Source organism: Prionailurus bengalensis, chromosome D4 (assembly GCF_016509475.1).
Source record: "Prionailurus bengalensis isolate Pbe53 chromosome D4, Fcat_Pben_1.1_paternal_pri, whole genome shotgun sequence".
Taxonomy (NCBI): Eukaryota; Metazoa; Chordata; class Mammalia; order Carnivora; family Felidae; genus Prionailurus; species Prionailurus bengalensis.
Window position 1 is genome coordinate 89,298,863 of NC_057359.1, and position 18,651 is coordinate 89,317,513.

Genomic DNA, 18,651 nt, shown 5'->3' on the forward strand with positions numbered 1-18,651 from the left:
CTGTATTTCCCATTTTCCATCCCAAGTGTATACATGTGTTACTATAGATGTATTTATTTTGTTTTCTAGGGTTAGCCGCCTTTTCTTTGAGCAGTGGGTCTGTGTCAGATTCTATGGTTGGTCTTCTAGCTTATGACACTGACCTCTTTGCGTTCTGACGCCATCTGGGGGCTGGGGGTGACATTGAGATTGGCTTTCCTGCTCGAGAGGGCGCTACATTCCACTGAGAGGAGGTGGTGAAGGACCACAGCCCTTTGGAAATCTGGGTCTTGTGGAGATAAGGGGAAATGTTCCTGTCCCATTTCTTTAAGAATAATGATGACTGTACCTGTAAAGTTGAGTCATTTTGAAAAATGGAAAAGTCTTCCGGCCGTCATTCCACGGGAGCCTTGATTCGCCTCACAGGGTGGATGCCTTTGTTCTGTGCCCGAGGCACTTCTGTTGAACCCCGTGAAGGGGGCCGGAGCGTCCTCCTCCTCCCGGAGGGGAGCTGGGCTCTGTGGAGCGGAGATAAAAACCTGTCCGAAGTTTTTTGGCCGTGGAAAGCCTGCGTGCTCAGGTCCAGTAGAAAAGCCTCTGAAGCCCTTTCACTTTGTGCTCTTGGGACTGGAATTCTGCTTCCCACAGTCTCTCCCCCGATGTCATTGTTTCCTGAGTGTCCTTCAGCCATAACACGTCAAGAGCAAGAGGGGGTTAGAATAGAATTTGAGGGGGAAATTATCAGATGACTTTTTCTTTAATGTAAATCGTTGTTTTATCCTCTCAAAGATCGTTGGGAGCCACTTTGAGAGAGTAGGTTGGCGCCGGGAGTTATTGCTTCTTTTACAAACACTTAACAGTCTTCGCTGCTGCAAACGGATACTCTTCTTCCCATTTTTAAAATAAGGTGAAAAGGTTTGGGTCCCCGGGTCAGTGGCTCACCTCTGTTAGATAAAATTTCGTCACCAAGGTTGAGACAAAGAAAGGATTATTTTTCGTAATGTGATAAAATGCTTCTAACACATCTTCTTGGATGGTTTTTGTCCATTCGAGGAAGGCACTGATGGGTAAGCAAAACCTAAGTCCTTACAGTACTTACTGTATTTGCTGTGCTTGGCCCCTGATGCCTTAAAACTGTAGTTTTAAATTTGCCATTTGAACTTTTATCACAGTGGGTCATCTCTTCTGGTTCCCGCTTGTGCCGAATTTCTCCTTTGACCGTGGTGTCTTGACTTAGGTCAAGACATCTGAAGAAAATCTACGTTAGGAGAGAGACAGGTTGATAGAGGGAGTCCACAAAGGTTTCGGACCGGATTTTCCCAGCCGAGGGCTCAGAGTTCGTGCTCTCCTCCACGTCCCCTAGCGGCATGGCGTGCTCCCGATGAGCCCTTTGATCTCGGGGTGGGTTCTAAGGGGTTCTCCCTGACCCGGCTCCCTTGCCTCCATCCCGGGGCAGACGGTCTGCCCCAGCCACCGTGCCCACGCCCCCACGCCCGGTGCATCTCCGTCACTGCTTAGCTTTCCGCACCATGGGTCCCCACCCAGGCTGCAGAGCCCAGCCAGGGCCTCCTGGCCTCGCCCACCGATTGCCGCTCCCCCCCTCGAGATCTTGGAGCGGCTTCCTGCCTCTGAGATCCACGCTTTTACTCTGCTGTCGTTCATCGTCTCGGTTGTGAGTGCCTACGAGCAGATCGATCGTACAAATGAGTTGTAAACGTAACATTAAGAAGGGCAGGATTGTGCCTTCGGTGTTTGTTCCTCTTTAACCTCTCTCCTTGCGCTCCCTAGGACTGGCTTTAATTTTGGGATAATCACACCAACCCCGTCTTCTAATGTCACTGCCGCACAAGGTACAGTCTCTCCCTGCACGGCGCAGCGTTTCTTTTGTGTTTTCTCTAAACAGGTGCTGGGTTTTTGTACAGATGTGTTGACATTTTCCTTGCTGCTGAGTCTTGCTTAAAGCATCTGCAGCAAGTTTGGTGTTGACAGTGTGCCTTCGAAATAAGCCGCATTTAAGAAACTAAAGGGGAGGACTCCTGTTGACTTTTTAAATTCAGAACAAGGAACGGATTTGCTTCTGGGAAAGCAAGGCTGTGCTTTAAATGCAGATGTTAACATGTGCATTAGAATTCCTTTCTCCATCTGCTCATCCTCACAAGACCGGATTCGTCTTCTCTCCCGGATAACCTGTCGGCAAACACACTCGTCCTTCTGTGTGTTGTTACATAGCCATCAACCGACATCTTTTTAATGGTTAAGAGAATTTGAGGACCTGTAAAGAAACCAAATGTATTTTTTAAGTGCCTTCTAGCTCTCCGTTTAAAGAACTAAGTTTATTTTTCCTTTATTTGAAAAAGCAAGCTCTTCCTATGAAAGTGATATATTCTAAAATCACATGTCGTACCCCTCAGGTTCTGTATTTCTTTTGTGTTTCCTCTTCTGCTTCATTTCCTTTAACATGGGCTCTTATGAATTTTCCAGTGTTACTGGAAATCTTATATGAATGTCGCGTGTTAATGGCCACATAGTTTCTGTGATTTATTGAACCCATTTACCTGCCGAATATTTAGGTTATTTCCAGATTTTCCCTATAATGAACAACACACTGACCGTCTTTCCTCCGTTCGCTCAACAAGCTTGTTTTGAGCGTGTCCTCTGTGCCAGCTCGAGTGGAGGAGGTTTTGGGGAAAAGGGGGTCCCTTAAGATCTGGGGGCAGATTGGGGGCTGAAAGCACAGCAGACTCCCTAAACCTGGTTTGTCTGTGGCACTTAAAGGGTTGATGGTCTCCTTCCTTCCTTTCTTTCTAGAATAGTGATTGTTTAAACTGTTTTTGTAACCTTTGCCCACTTAGACGTGGCAGAATACCCCCGAGGCTCATCTTCTCCCCTGTCCCACTTTCCAGAGCAAAAACAACTCCGTGATCTAAAAGGATTAAGAGGAACAAAATAATAACCGGCGGAGGTCATAAGTCAGACAGTAGGGAAATGCAGTGGTAATTCTGTAAACATTTGAATCACTACGAGACTAGACAACGATCCAGAACCATAGGCAGCTCCGTAACAGCAGTGATACAACAGCAGTGATACAACAGGAAATGGCCCCCGGGGAGTTGGGGCCCTGCGGCCTTCCCAAGAATTTGTGACAGCCAGACTTCTTAAAACAACATGGAGTTAGAAATATCAGTAAACACGGTAATAGACCAATTTTACGTCGTAAACTAAAAAATTGGGTTACTTTTGTTTATCGACCACTTACTGTTTGACCAGACCTTTACCTGTATTTCATTCTATGTTTATAACAGCTCTTTGAGCTAGCTACTCTTACTACGCTTATTTTCCAAATGGGGAAACTGAGGCCCAGAGAGGTAAAGTAGCTTGTCCAGAGTGGTGCAGCGAGCAAGCAGCAGAGCACCCGGCTCCAGAGCCCGTGCCCTTGACCAGGAGGCCACACTGCCTCTGTAAAAGTGCTCACTAGGAAGTAGCCCTTTGTTGTGCATAAAAATAGTCGTCTGTGGACTGACACTTTCTTAGTCCGTAAAAAACACAGCAGGAATTTCCATGTTGGATCAACTCCCGGCCTACCGGTAGGTCCACAGGCGAGCACCGCGTCACAAATGTTCTCGAGGAAAGCGCACCCGGGGCAAATGAGACAAGATACCTTTTTTTTCTCTTTTGGGAGAATACTGTGAATTTCCTGTATTCAGACGGTGCCGTGTACTTGCTGTGACGTAACGGTCACGAAAAGGACATTTGCCTTCCTCACCCGTGTGAGCTAACTCAGAGCGAGCGCTCCTGTGAAAAAGCCTTCACTCTGTGTCCCCGAGGAAAAGCGCTGTGGTTGAACATCTGTCCCTACTGTATCGAGGGGAGACCGGGCTTGGAATGTGATGGGTCGTGTTGCGCTAAATCCAACCCATTTTCTCATTTCTATTTCTTGCTAGGGGCAGCACCCCCCACTAAAGAGCCAAACCAGCTCGACGCGTTCCCGTTTGGTGGGGGAGGCAAACCCTTCTATGAGACGGTTCCTGAAAGCTCGCCGCCCTCGGGGATGACCGCATCAACCACCACTGGAGCCACCGCTGCCTCTCCGGCAGAGTCTGCGCCTTCAAGCAACAGACCTGTGGCCCCTTCTGGAATCGCTCTCTCCACCACCTCTAGCAAGCCGGAACCCCCGCCATCCAAGTTGGGAGAGCTTCTGTTTCCGAGTTCTTTGGCTGGAGAGACTTTGGGCAGTTTTTCAGGACTGCGGGTTGGCCAAGCAGATGATTCTACAAAGCCAGCCATGAAGGCTCCATCCACAGGCCTGACTAGCGCGCAGCCAACCAAGACTTCAACCGTCCCCTCGGGGTTTAGTTTTACCAGCCCTCCCGTGTTAGGGAAGCACGCAGAACCCCCCGTGACCTCCTCTGTGACCGCAGCCACAGGGGCCCCTCCGGCAGCCACCACCAGCACGGGCACTAGCAGTCCCTCGACTGGCATTTTCGGCGCTCTGCCCGTAGCCAGTGCGGGATCCTCTGGAGTTCTGGGTTTCGGTGGGCTGTCCCTAAGTGGTAGCAAGACTAGTTTTTCCTTCGGAAGCCAACAGACGAGCAGTACAGCGCCCCCACCTGCCCCACCGTCAGCCACAACTGCCGCTCCCCTGCCTACGTTGTTCCCCATGATGTCGTTTGGTAGCCTCCTGAGTTCAGGGTCTGCTCCCACCCTGCCCGCATCCTCTGGTAAGAGCGCGGAAGAGGCCGCGTCCTCGTCCTCATCCGAGAAGCCGGACAACGGCGACGCCTCGGCGTCCGCGACCTCGCTTCTGGGGCAGCCACCGTCAGCCCCGCTTCCCCAGGCTCCTCCGCAGACTTCTGACCCGGTTAAAAAAGAACCTGCTCTGGCACAGCCCGCAGTCAGCAGCCCGGGCCCCGCAGCGTCCGGCGGCGGTCTCGCGACACCTGCCGCGGAGGCCACGCCAGCGGCCCCCGCGGGCCCTGACGTCAAGACGGAACTGGCCTCCCCCGCTTCCACGCTCTCGGCTCCCGGGCCGCCTGCCGCCGCCCCGGCTACCCTCCCGGGCGCGGTCCCCGTGGCCGTTGAAACCCCAGGTCCCCCCACGACCTCCAGCTCCGTTTCCGGCGCTGCTCCGAGCCCGGCCGCGGAGACCGCGGCGTTTGGGACCACCACCTGCGGCTCTTCTGTCTTCGCTCAGCCGCCCGCCGCCAGCTCCAGCTCCGCTTTCAGTCAGCTCGCCGGCCCCGCGGCCACCGCCCCGTCCGCCGCCCCCGTGTTCGGGCAGGCGGCCGCCGGCTCCGGGCCGGGCCTGTTCGGGCCACAGGCGGGAGGCGCAGCTGGCGCGGCCGCCACCGCCGCCGCCACGCCGCCCGCCAGCAGCTCCGGCTTCGGCGGTCCCGCTTTTGGCGCGTCGGCCACCGGGGTGTTCGGACAGACGACGTTCGGGCAGGCCCCGGCCTTCGGGCAGTCGACGAGCAGCCCCGCCAGCGTCTTTTCCTTCAGCCAGCCTGGGTTCAGCTCGGTGCCCGCGTTCGGCCAGCCCGCGGCCTCCACCTCGGCGTCTACCAGCGCGAACGTCTTCGGTGCCTCCTCCAGCACCAGCAGCTCCAGCTCCTTCTCGTTCGGACAGTCCTCTGGCAACACAGGAGGGGTGCTGTTTGGCCAAAGCAACCCTCCCGCGTTCGGGCAGAGCCCCGGCTTCGGGCAGGGAGGCTCCGTGTTCGGTGGCACCTCGGCCGCCACCACGACCACGTCATCTTCTGGGTTTAGCTTTTGTCAAGCTTCAGGTAAGAATTTACGGAAGACTCTGTCCTCTCTGTCATTTGAAATATTTGCGGGGGAAGAAAACAAAAAACAAAAAAAAACCTGTATTGCTTTTGAGTTAAAAGAAAAGGGAAAACGAGAAATGCAAAAAGGGCGCTTGGAGCGCCGGCGGCCTCGCGACTTTCCTTGGCCTCGTCACCATGGCTGCAGTTGGGCTGCTCGGCAGATTCTCCCGTTAGCCGGTTCCATGGGGAAGAACACAGGCATCTTTAGCTTAAAGTCCTGGCAAATAACGAACGACTCATAAATCTGAACCTTTAAATCTGGAAGTTGCTTTGGAGGCTATTCCGTCCCAAACCGTCATAGCTCGAGGAGACCCATCTAATGTCATGAGGTGCTGATCGTGGAGCCAGAACCAGACTCCGGGGTGCCTCGTCCCAGTTCACTGCCCTGCCGGCGTTTCATATCCTGCCTCCTCTGACACCTTCTTGCTTGCTAGAAGGGTAGATACTTACATTTGAAAAGGGTTTTTTGCCTGTTTCAGCGTACTTTAAAAAAAAAAACAACAACCCAAATCTTTAAATGTTCCTTTTTTTTTTTTTTTAAGTTTGTGTATTTATTTATTTTGAGAGAGAGAGAGAGAGCGCGCAAGCAGGGGAGGGGCAGAGAGAGGAAGAGAATCCCAAGCAGACTCCGCACCGTCGGCGCAGAGCCTTGATGCGGGGCTCGAGCTCACAAAACGCGAGATCGTGACCTGAGCCGAAACCAAGAGTCCAACACTTAACCGACTGAGCCACCCGGGCACCCCTAAGTGTTACTACTTTTTAAAGTAAAACATAACCCACTGTTGTGTGTCCATTTCAGCTGCTTTCACGTCCACAAGTTATCAACAGGACAATTTGAGAATATTTTCTAAGTTTCAATTTCTAGTAATTATCTAAGGAAAGGCAATTTCTTCAGCAGTTAGGCCGCAGGGGGGAAACAGGGATTAATGATTTCTTGGTGGGCAGGAGTATAAGTGACTGCCCATTCGTTCACTTGGTGATGATTTATTTGCAGATGGTTTATAATTTATTAGCAAGGAAATTTAGTCCTTCCTTCCTTCCTTCCTTCCTTCCTTCCTTCCTTCCTTCCTTCCTTCCTTCAGCAAATGTTTGTTAAGCTCCCGCCGGGTTCAGCTCCAAGGACAGAGTGCCGAAAGACAGTTCTGAGCTCCACCTGCTGCCCTGTCAGGAGGCCGGCCTGAGTTCTGGGGAATGTGCTCATGTGGTGTCGCAAGGGGGAAAGGCCTGGGGAGGCTTAGAGAGAAGGGTGTTCAGCGCGCTCTTGGGAGCATCCTTTTCTCTGCAGTCTGAACTTGACAGTCCCTCAGGCACAAGTATAATCAAACTGTTCAGACGCAAGTATGAGCCATTGAAGCAATCTTCTTTCATCTAGTGACAATGTGGAAAGGTACCTGAGCAGTCTGCTCCAGCCCTGGTGGAGGAATTGAGCCTTGCCTGAGCTCACCTACGTAGAGATCAGTGACAGGGATGACCATGGAACTCCCGTCTTCCAGCTCCTTGGCTCGGGCTCTTCGGTTGCTAACATGCAGTCCCGCCTGGTTTTCCCAGGCCCAGTTCATAGCAGCACCTCAGCCCTGTTACGCCACCTGGAAAAAAGAGGAAGTACCTCAGGAGAACCTGGTGTTTGAGATCAGAGGAAACCAAGTAGTAAAAACATTTGTGACGTTAAGTCAGTCACTGGAAAGACCCCTTGACCGCAAAGTAAGGAAAAGCTATCCTGAGCGTGGCCCACCCTGCAGTCCGTACCAGCCTGGGCTTTGGCAGGAGACAAGGATTCAGTGTTCAGGATTTGGGAATTTACAGTCTAATAAAACGTTAACGATGACCCGAGAAAGGCCTTCGTTACTCATAATTTTCTCCATTGCCTATGTAGGAAAACAGATATTATTCCCGAGTCCATTTGTTATCCGGTATCCTAGAATGCCATCTGAAAACAAAATACTTGATGTCGTAAAAGACTCATCCAAATTAAACTTGTTTTCTTCTTATTTTCCAGGTTTTGGGTCTAGCAACACTGGTTCTTTGTTTGGTCAAGCAGCCAGTACGGGCGGGACAGTCTTCGGCCAGGTAAATGATGTATGTTTGCCTCCATTCGTGTCAACACGTGTCAGACCCATCCACGTTGTTCCCACACAGTGTAATCAGTTCGTACTGTGTGTCGAACGCCAGCAAACAGCCTCACATGGTTCTCAAGCTCTGCCTTCTTTAGCTCCCTTGGGGACACGGAAGTCTCAGCCTCTGATTCGAGAGAATCGCTACAATTTTGAGCCCCTTTTTTTTTTGACAGTCCTCTAGGAGAGCACTTTAAAAGCACAGTGCGTGAGTTCTATCAATCTTCTGCCTGTTCTGCTAGGCCAGGGGTTGACCTACAGTTCGTGGGCTGAAATCTGCTCCTCGGCCTTGTGGTGTTTTGTTTTTTGTTCTTTGTTGTTCTGGTTTTTTTTTTTTTTTTTTTTTTAAGGTCCTTGAGCTAAGAATAGTTTCTACCTTCTTAAATGGTTGTTTAGACAAAAAGAATAATTTTGAACAGAAACCACGTATGGGCTCTCAACTAAGCTGTATGTCCTCGTTTCGGTGACCTGAGTTGCTCCAATGTGTCTAGCTGTTATCTGTGTGTGCACACGGTTTTGAGGGCTTTACACAGATTGACTCACGTCATCGTTAGTGCCTCTCTAAGGGAGGTGCCGTTATTATCCCCGTTCCACACATGAAAGCAGCAGGGCCCGGAGGAAATGCGTTGTTACATCACATGCCAGCTGCTTTCAGATCAGAAGAAAGAAAGATACGCTGATGTATCAGACGCGATGGTGGCTTTCCAAAGGTGGTTTGGTATTTGTCCGTTAATTAATGAAACAGCAGGCATATTAGATGTTTCTTCCACATCTTCCAGAAGGGGTTTCCTTCATCATCCTTTTCCTTTGAAGACCAGGCTCTGCCCTAGTCCGTGATCTTTGGCACTTCGGAGCCGGTAACAGCAGGTTAAGTCATTTAAACCAGGTTCCTCGCCGGACGTGGCTAAACATGGCCGACAAAACATAAAAACCATAGTTTGAAAAGCACTGGGCAGCTGACAAGGTGTTTCACGAAGGAAAATGAGTACCTGTGGAAGTGATCGGAGCATAAGAGCCAGTTGTGCCATGAGGGCATTTATTCATCTGAGAAAATTATCATTTCCTATTTTAATAGTTGCAAAGGATAAAGGGACAGAGATCACGGAGATGTGCACAAAGTGGGGAGTATAAAAGGGACCCTCCCCCAAGGCAAGCCGGGACCCCCGATTCACTGGTTTCGGCTTGCGAATGTGGCCCGACAGGATCGTAGGATGGTGATGTCTGCAGATGTCCGGCAGAAGCAGCACCGACCCCGTTTGACGAAAAGCGACTTAACTCTGGGCCTTGGACGCTTTGTAAGGACATTGATTCCCACGCCTAAATGAGTCAGTCACAAAAGGAAACAAGGAACTGTGAGCAAGGGCCAGAATACACATCAGACATACATTTGTGAAGACTCCTAGCCTATAAAGCAGCCATCATTTTACGAGTCCAGTAGGAATAAAAGGCAAAATTGAGCATACTAGTAAAGAATGGGAGATAAAGTGTCATAGCTGAATTGAAAAAGAACCACATGGAACTTAATAGAAAATATAATTGAAATTCAAGATCCTGGAAATCTAAAATCTCTAGACCCAGCCGAAGAGAGTAATAATACGTTGGGACAGAGATCAGCAAACTTTGTGCGAAGGGCTAGATAGTAAATATTTTAGACCTTGAGGGCCACATGTAGTTTCCAACACAGCTGCCTAATGCTACGCAAAAGCAGCCGTAGACCGTAAATAAATGAATGAGCATGATTATGTTTCCATTAAGTTTTATTTACAAAAACAGGCAGTGGTCTGGATTTAGCCCACGGAACTATATACTTTGGTGACCCTTGAACTATAAAAGGTAGGTCAGATGAAGTTATCTGGCATGCATCATGGAGAGCAAAACAGATGGAAAATGTAAAAGCAAAATCTTAGAAAATTTAACATTTAATCAGAGGAGAAGAGAGAAAGAGAAAGAATGTATGACAGAATTCGAGAAAAAGACACATTTCCAAAACCAGTAGAAAACACTAACCCACAGATTCAAAAATCCAACAAATGCCAAACAGTGCGTAAAAGGAAACTGATTCCAAGCCCCATCCTACAGAGCTATAAAGAAATAACATTAAAAGCGCTCAGGAGAAAAGACGGGTTACCTTCAAAGGGGAAGAGTTGGGTTCACAGCTGACTTCTCAGCGGCGACAGTGAAAGCCAGAGATGGTCGGTCTACCTGGAATTTCTAGACCTCATGAAAAATACCTTTACAGAGTGAAGGGAAATCAGGATGTTTTTCAGACAGATGCTGAGAGAATTTATGCCTGGCAGACCTGAAGAAAATTCTAAAAGATACTCTTCAGGCAGAAGGAAAATCTGACTCCACTAAAATTACGGCTCTGCTAATTTTGGGGTAAAGCCAGCCATGAAATAGGAAAATTACGGCCTATAAAATGACGGAGTAATTGCATTCAGGATATATAAACAATACAAATCGAAAAGAAAAAAGGCAACTAACTACACCCCCATCGAAATGGCTAAAATTGAAAGGGCTGACAATACCCAATATTGGTGAGGGGGTAGAGCAACTAGAAACTCCCACGTGTTGGGGGGAGGGGGGGCGCATACATCCGTGTAACCACTTTGGAAAAGCACCTGCTACTGTCAAAACTAGATACACAAAATTCCTATTGACCCAGCGTATCTGCTTCTAGACATGTAACCAGCAGAAACGAGTGCCTTTGTTCACTGGAAGGTGTGGATACAAGTGTCCCTAGCGGTATATTCATGGTAACTAAAAACAAGAAATGCATACCAGCTGAAGAACGGATAAATAAATCGTGATATGTGTATTCAGCGGAATACTATCAAGCAGCGAAATCAAACATGCCGCTTCTCTACGAGGCAAGAGGGGTAAATCCCACAGACGTAGTGTTACGTGAAAGAAGCCGGACACGAGAGTACAGGTACCTAAAGAGGCAAATACAGGCGAAACTTTGCATGATAGAAATCAGAAGAGTGATTGGTCTTAGGGCATTAAACATGGGATACAGAGGAGCCTTTTAGAGCACTAAAACGACGTTAGCTGTCTTGAACGGTTGTAATCAGTTACGTGTCAAAACTCATTGAGCTCTCTACACAGAACATTGGTGAACTTAAACACAATAGAAAATAGGCAAAAGGTTTTCTAAAAAGAAGATACTGTTGGTTGCACAACATCGTGAGTATACTCGATGCCACTGAATCGTACGCTTAAAACCACTAGAGTCGGTACGTTTTACGTATATTTTATTACAGTTTGTGTAAAGAAGAAAAAATAAGAGACTGTAAAAGCTAAAGGGTAGCCAAAGGACCAAGAAACATACTCAACTTAATTAGCAATACAAATCAAAACAACAAAGAGATCTACACCTATACGACAGCAAAAATTAAAAGCCCAACGATACCAAATGCCAGCGAATGTGCAGAGCAAAGGAAATTTGCTTCCACCCCTGGTCAGGTTGTGATTTGGTACAACCACCTTCCAAGGTGGCATGATTGGACAAAGACAGGCAGCTCCAACTCCCATGTGTGTGCTTTGAGAGAAACTCAAGAGCATGGGCACCAGGTCATGGGAGTGTTTGTAGCAACTTTGTTATAACAACCAAAAACTAGAAGCATCCCAAATGTTTATCAGTATTCCAGTGGGTAGATGAATTTGTATTATCCTGGCATAGAATTTTATCCAGCTAGGGAAATGAATAAGTTGGAGCCACACGGGGGACTCACAGGCATGATGTGGAGCCGAGAGATCTAAAACTTACTGTGATAAACTCCGTATTGGTCACTAGCCCCCCGCCGCCCTACCCATATTCTTCCTTCGCAGAAATTACGTTTGCAGTTGGAGGGGCCAGAAGTTCAAATCAGTTTTTTGTTGTTTTTTGTTTGTTTGTTTGTTTTTGCTAATAACAAGGGGCTTTCTGTGTTGCATTTATTGCTGTGTGCTCATTTTGTAGGACTGTGGCTAGCGCATGATGCACACTGTAAAAATGTATGAACTTTCAGATGATAGGAGTATCCGCAGAAAAATCTTAAGGGTAGAAGGTAGATTCTGGCTAGGATACAGAAGACCTTAACTCCTGTTATAACAGCAAGCAAAATCCATATAGTGGAGAAATCCCACTTACCCTGTGGTTATTCGAATTATCTTGTGCTGTGTAACAAATGACCCCAAAACCTAACAGCATTTATATATCTCCAGTGATTGATTTTGCTGTTGGCTCAGTACTTAACTAGAGCTCTTGACTAGAACGTCAGCATGTGGCTTCTCCTTGTGGCCCGGGCTTCCTCACAACGTGGTGACTGGATTCCTGGGAGAAATTTCAAGAAAGAAAGGGAGCAGGCAGAAGCTATATAACCTTTTATGACCTCGTCACAAAGCATCACTTGTGTGGCATCCTGGTATTCAAAGCAGTCCTACAATCCCACCCAGCTGTAAAAGGCGGGGAATAGACTTCACCTCCTGCTCTAGAAGAGCTCATGGGTCTAGAAATACTGCTGTGACCATCTTGAGAAAACGGTCTGTCCCAGTGGGACTCAGAGTGGCAGGACGCCTTGTGGAGTCGACTTCCAGAGAGGGGAGCCCGACGTAGGTGAGCGTGATGGTGCGGCAGATTCTGGGGGCGTGTGTCAGGTCTGGGTTTGGGAAGGTGGAAGGGAGGCCATGCCGCAGATTGAGGAAATGTACTGGCAAGGGAAGAAGCCAGAAGAAATTACTGGCAACGGGGGGGGGGGCAAGCAAAACAAATGACCGATGAGAGCACTACTTCATAGCCCTCCAGTGGCTGTTATTGAACAAAACAAAAACCGAGAAAAACAGGTGTTGACCAGGATGTGGAGAAATTGGAATCCTCACACGCGGCTGGTTGGAATATAAAATAGTGTATCTGCTGTGGGAAACGATTTGGTGACTCCTCAAAAAGCTGAGCACAGAACTACCAGATGTCCCGGCAATTCCGCTACTGGGTAGATAGCCAAAGGAATTGAAAGCAGGAAGTCAAAGACACTTGTTCACCAATGTTCACAGCAGTGTTATTCACAATAGCTGAAAGGAAGAAAGCACCCAAGTGTCCATCAACAGATGACTGAATAAACAAAATATGGTTTGTACACACAGTAGAATATTCTTCAGTCCTCCGAAAGGAAGAAGTTCCAAGTCATACTACATGTGGATGGACCCCGAATGCATTATGCTAAATAAAGTAAGCCAGACATAAAAGAACCAATCGTGTATGATTCCACTTGCATGAAGTATTTACAATAGGTAAATTCATAGAGCAGGAAAGTAGACCAGAGACCCCCAGTGGCTGTTAGGGAGCGGGAATGGGAGTGATGCTTAACGGTTGAGAATTTGGGTTGAGGTGATGAAAAAGCCTTGGAAATGGACCGTGGTGATGGTTGCACAACATTGTGAATAGAATTAGTGCCCCCGAATGGTATACTTAAGTGGTTAAAATGACACGATGATATTTTGCCACAATTTAAAAAACTTAATAATGTAATACACCAAAAACCATTGGATTTTATACTTTAAAATCAGTGAGTTGTATGGTATATGGATTATATCCCAATAAAGATGTTAAAAAAAAAACAACAACAACGATCAGGGCCTAAAAGACTTGTAAGTACAGTAACTTGTTCAATATAAAAAGCATCCCTATCCACTGACCCCCCACTTTTGTTAAGGGAAAGGAAGTAAAGGCAGGACCAAAAAGCAGAAAGCACTTGCACAGCTGTGTAATCTCTTGTTGCCCAGAACTGCGAAGCAGCAAAAACAAAGGGTGCCCACAATCATATTTTAGAGAACAACCAGAAAAAACTTGTAGATGGTCTAGATACTAGAATTAGCAGGCAGAGACTTTAAAGTAACTCTTGTGCTCAAGGATTTACAAGAAGAGAAAAGAACGGTTGAATAAGGAATCTCAGCAGAGCATTGGCAATTACGAAAATAAATAGAAAGTCCTGATCGATATCTGAAGTTTAAATCTAGCATCTGAAATAAAATAGGATTAGACAGGCATAGCAGCAGAGGGAATACTACAGAAGAACAGGGAACTTGAACAGACATCGGTAGAAACTACCTAAAATGAAGCTCAGAGTGGGGGCGCCTGGCTGGCTCAGTTAGCAGAGCATGCAACACTTGATCTCAGGGTGGTAAGGTCAAGCCCCATAGTGGGCATGGAGCCTGCTTAAAATAATAAGTATATATGTATGTGTGTGTGTATGTGTGTGTGTATGTATGTATATATATATATATATATATATATATATATATATAAACAAATTATTTTTTTTTAAGTGCAGCTCAGAGAGACTGGAAAAAAAACAAAAACCTGACAGAACATTAATGACCTGTGCAACAGTATCAGGCAGTCCATTGTATGTGTGATCAGAGTCCTTGAAAGAGAAGAGACCGAATGGAATAGGGGAAAAAAAAAAAAATGTTTGAAGAAAAATGGCCAAGCTTTTCCAAATGCATTGAAAAACAGGGATCCAGAAATCAAAGAAACTGTGAACCCTGCACGAAATAAATGCGAGAAAGCCATACCAACACACATCATAGATCAGCTCCTGAGAACCAAATACAAAACGAATAATTCAAAAGCAGCTAAAAAGACTCAGGACCTAGAGAGAAATAATGTGTGGTTATGAGGAGATGTTAAACATGACAACCAGAGTAAAAAGGCAAAAAGATCTTTGCTACCTTGGAATAGATCAGTGGTTCTTAAATGGGATCACTTCTGCCCCTCACCCCTTTGGAGGAATATCACAATTACAATGTCTGGAGACTTGTTTGGTCCTCACGAGTCGGGGATGCTGTCAGCATCTAGGGGTTAGAATCCAGGGATGCTGCTGAACATTCTGTAACCCTCTAAAACAAAGAATTATCCAGCCCGAAATGTCAATAGTGCCACTGCTCAGAAACCGTTATTAGAGAAACAAAGATTTCATAGAACACAAAAAAGCACTAGCCGTAAAGGAAGGAAATGTAAAAACTAGACTGCCATCAGAATTACAAAGTGATGCTCATCAAAAGAGTTTGTGATAAAATTAAAGGACAGGGCATACACTGGGGGGAAATATTTACAATACACGTAACAAACAAAGGGCTTCTGTCCAGAATATGTAAAGAAAGCAAAACACGTGGACGGATACTTTACAAAAGAGGGTACACGAATGGCCAATAAGCATGTGAAAACTTGACCATCATTGTTAGTCATCAGAGAAATGCGAATTGGAATCACAATATGACGCTGCTCCGTAGCTGCTAGAATTACTAAAATTTAAGGGCTAACAAAAAGAACGTGGAAAAGATCTAGAGCAAATAGATCTCTTAATGTATCGCTGGTGGGCGTATAAAATGGTAATTTGGCAAACCGTTCGGCGATTTGTCAGTAAGTTAAATATACACTAATGTTAATGGTTTAGCAATTCCGGTCCTAGGTATTTACCCAAAAGAGCTGAAAATATCAGTCCGTAAAAAAGACTTAAGAATGCTTATACCAACGCATACAGCACTGTGGATGAATCTCAAAAGGCGTGTGTGGATTCTGGCGAGGTCAGTCAGGCAAGACAATGAAATCAAAGGTATCTAGACTGGAAAGGGAGAAGTAAAACTGTATCTGCAGATAACATGGTCAGGTATATATAGAAAATCCTAAGGAATCCACTAGAACACTATTAGAACTAGCGAATGGGTGCACAGTTGGAGGATACAAGATCAGTACAAAAACAAAAACCTATTTCTACGCCTTTGCGGTGAACCATCAGAAAATGATTGCAAGAAAATTCCATTTTCTGTAAAAGAGTATGTAATACTCAGGAATAAATTTAGCAAGTGCAAAACATTCTGAACACTGTAAAACATTGTTTAAGGAAATGCACAGTCTAAATAAATGGACATCCAATGTTCATGGATTGGAAGATCGCATTTGATGGGTGTTTATTAAAATAGTTTAATTTCAGATAGTGTTAGTACTACAAAGAGAATAAAGCAGGATGACGTGATAGTAATCAGGGAAAAGGATTTAGGTTACATAGTCGGGAGATGCCTTTCTGAAGGAGTCTCATCAATGTCTCTTGTTCCTTTTTACATTTGTTTCTTCGAATTAGGATCGGATCCAGTCCACACATTGGGACTGCATGATAGGTCCCCTGAGTGTCTCAATCTGTAGGTGGTGACCCCTCCATGTCCTGCCTCCTTTCGTTGTTTCTCATCATTCGGCTGTTGAATGAAGCAGGTCAATCGTTCTGTAGAATTTCCTGTGGTCTGGTTGCTGACTGCATTCCCATGTTATAGCTCCCAAGTGAACTTGGCCCCCTGTCCTCTGTTACTTCCTGTGAAGTGGGGGTTGGGTCTGGAGGCTTCGGGAGATTCAGGTTTGATTTTTTTTCTTTTTGGTAACATTGCAAGGTTGGATCTGGTAACTCCCTATTTAATGATACTAAGGAACTATTGCTAATATTTTAGGCATGATAGTCGTAATAGTTATAGTTTATGTTTTTAGAGATTTATACTAGAAGAATCAATGGTTGAAACGATGTCTAGGATTTGCTTCATACTAATAAAAGGTGAGGGGAGTAAATGAGGTATAGATGAAACTCAGATGGAGCACCTGGGTGGTTCAGTTGGTTAAGCATCTGACTTTGGCTCAGGTCATGGTCTCGTGGTTCATGAGTTCAAGCCCCAAATGGGGCTTTGCAGTGTGGAGCCTGCTAGGGATTCTCTCTCTGTCCTTCCCTCATTGTGTGTGCTCTCTCTCTCTCTCTCTCTCTCTCTCTCAAAATAAATAAGCTTAAGAAAAAAGACTCAGCTGGCTGTGAGTTCATTGAAACTGGATAAGTATAGGGTAGGAGCATTGTACTCTTCTGTCTACTTTTTTTTTTTTTTTAAGTTTACTTATTTTGAGAGAGAGAGAGAGAGAATATCCTAAGCAGGCTCCACACTGTCAGTGCAGAGTCCAATGCAGGGCTCGAACTCATGAACCATGAGATCATGACCTGAGCCAAAGTCAGACGCTTGACTGACTGAGCCACCCAGGCGGCCCCTTCTACTTCCTGTACACTTTTGAGATTTTCCATAATTTAAAGTTTTAAAAACTATTGTAACTTACTGCAATTAAAGTGCATGGAACTCTCTCTAATAACCCATTTATAAGGATGCAGTAACTATTAATTCACAGCTACTTCTGCGATGCCCTTCTATTCATTTCTACAGATAGTCATTATTTCTCAAGTCATAGTTTTACAATATAGGTTGAAGCATCCAAAATTGCCATTTTTGGGTACAGCAAAAATATCCATAGATTGGCAGTTCATTCAGCCTGATGCATGGAAGCCAGCTAAAAAGTCTGGTGTTTTCTACACGCTGCCTGCATTCACTGCCATGTTCTTCCTTCCTCGCAAAGCCTGGCTACTAGGTATCAGAGCCTATGCTTCTTAAAAATTTTTTTTTTCAACGTTTATTTACTTTTGGGACAGAGAGAGACAGAGCATGAACGGGGGAGGGGCAGAGAGAGAGGGAGACACAGAATCGGAACCAGGCTCCAGGCTCCGAGCCGTCAGCCCAGAGCCCGACGCGGGGCTCGAACTCACGGACCGCGAGATCGTGACCTGGCTGAAGTCGGACGCTTAACCGACTGCGCCACCCAGGCGCCCCGAGCCTATGCTTTTGTGATTGGATTGGATTCCAGGTTTTCAAAAGCTATTACTCATCATTAAATGGTCGTAGTAAAACTCTTACTGTTGTTTCAAAGAGGTTTGGGGAGGGGGGAGAGAAGGAGAGACAAGCAGGTACAATGAGTACATCACCCTCCAGTAAAAACTAGCCTCTCACGTTCAAATACAAGAGACCACTGTAACTGGACCATGGAGGCGGGGGGGGATATGATACAAGATGATGTCAGAGGCGGACAGGGGCCGGATCACGTAGGGTCTTGTGGAATTTTTAAATAGGAGTTTAATGATCTGCCTGCCGCCGGAAAGTGTTACTCCAGATGCTGCGCGAACATGGGCTGTAGCGGAAACAGGACCCCGGCTAAATTGCGTAGTCCAGGGAACGAGTCAGGGTGAGGTGGTTCAGACCAGGGTGGTGGCTGTGCACCTGGGGGGGGGGGGTGCCCTGGAGGTGTGACTTTTGTAGGGATTACGTAAGTACATGTGAGGTATTTGGAAAAGTACCTAGTATATAGAACGTCCTCAGTCGTTGGCCTGTTGTCATCATTGTGAAAATATTAAAAAGCAGCCGTTTTCTGAACATACAGTGATATTCCAGGCACGATTCTAAAGTGCATCACGTTTCTTAGCACACTTAATTCACTCGCCATTTTGTGGGTTGTTTTTTGTTGGGTTTTTTTTTTTAATGTTTATTTATTTTGAGGTGTGCAAGAGTAGAGGACGTCGGGCGCGGGGAGGCGGGGGTGGAGAGAATCCCAAGCAGGCCCCGTGCTGTCAGCACAGAGCCCGACGCGGGGCTCAAACTCACGAATCATGAGATCATGACCCGAGCTGAGATGAAGAGTGGGTCGCCCAACCGACCAAGCCACCCAGGCGCCCCAACTCACTCTTTTGAGCTGGGTAGTTCATTATTCCCATTTCACAGAAGACGGACTTCAGCACCGCTCTGCCTGCCGTTGAAGGACACTCCTCTAAGGTTCCTGTGCAGTGACCCATTTCTAAAAGCCTCTGTCACAGCCAAGAAGACTTCACACTTAACTAATATTAATGGTCCTTCAA

General features: G+C 46.6%; 1 protein-coding gene across 5 annotated transcripts in view; it reads left to right on the forward strand.

Annotated features, from left to right (window-relative positions):
- Positions 1–18,651, forward strand: part of NUP214 (nucleoporin 214) — a 95,668-nt gene that overhangs the window by 59,678 nt on the left and 17,339 nt on the right. For 3 of the 5 annotated variants that reach the window (XM_043565657.1, XM_043565658.1, XM_043565659.1), the window contains exons 28-30: positions 1,768–1,829; positions 3,921–5,759; positions 7,798–7,868. In XM_043565657.1, coding sequence (XP_043421592.1) covers positions 1,768–1,829; positions 3,921–5,759; positions 7,798–7,868 — 1,972 coding nt within the window. The remainder of the gene's footprint in view (positions 1–1,767; positions 1,830–3,920; positions 5,760–7,797; positions 7,869–18,651) is intronic. The other 2 variants (XM_043565660.1, XM_043565661.1) reach the window with 1 other exon arrangement.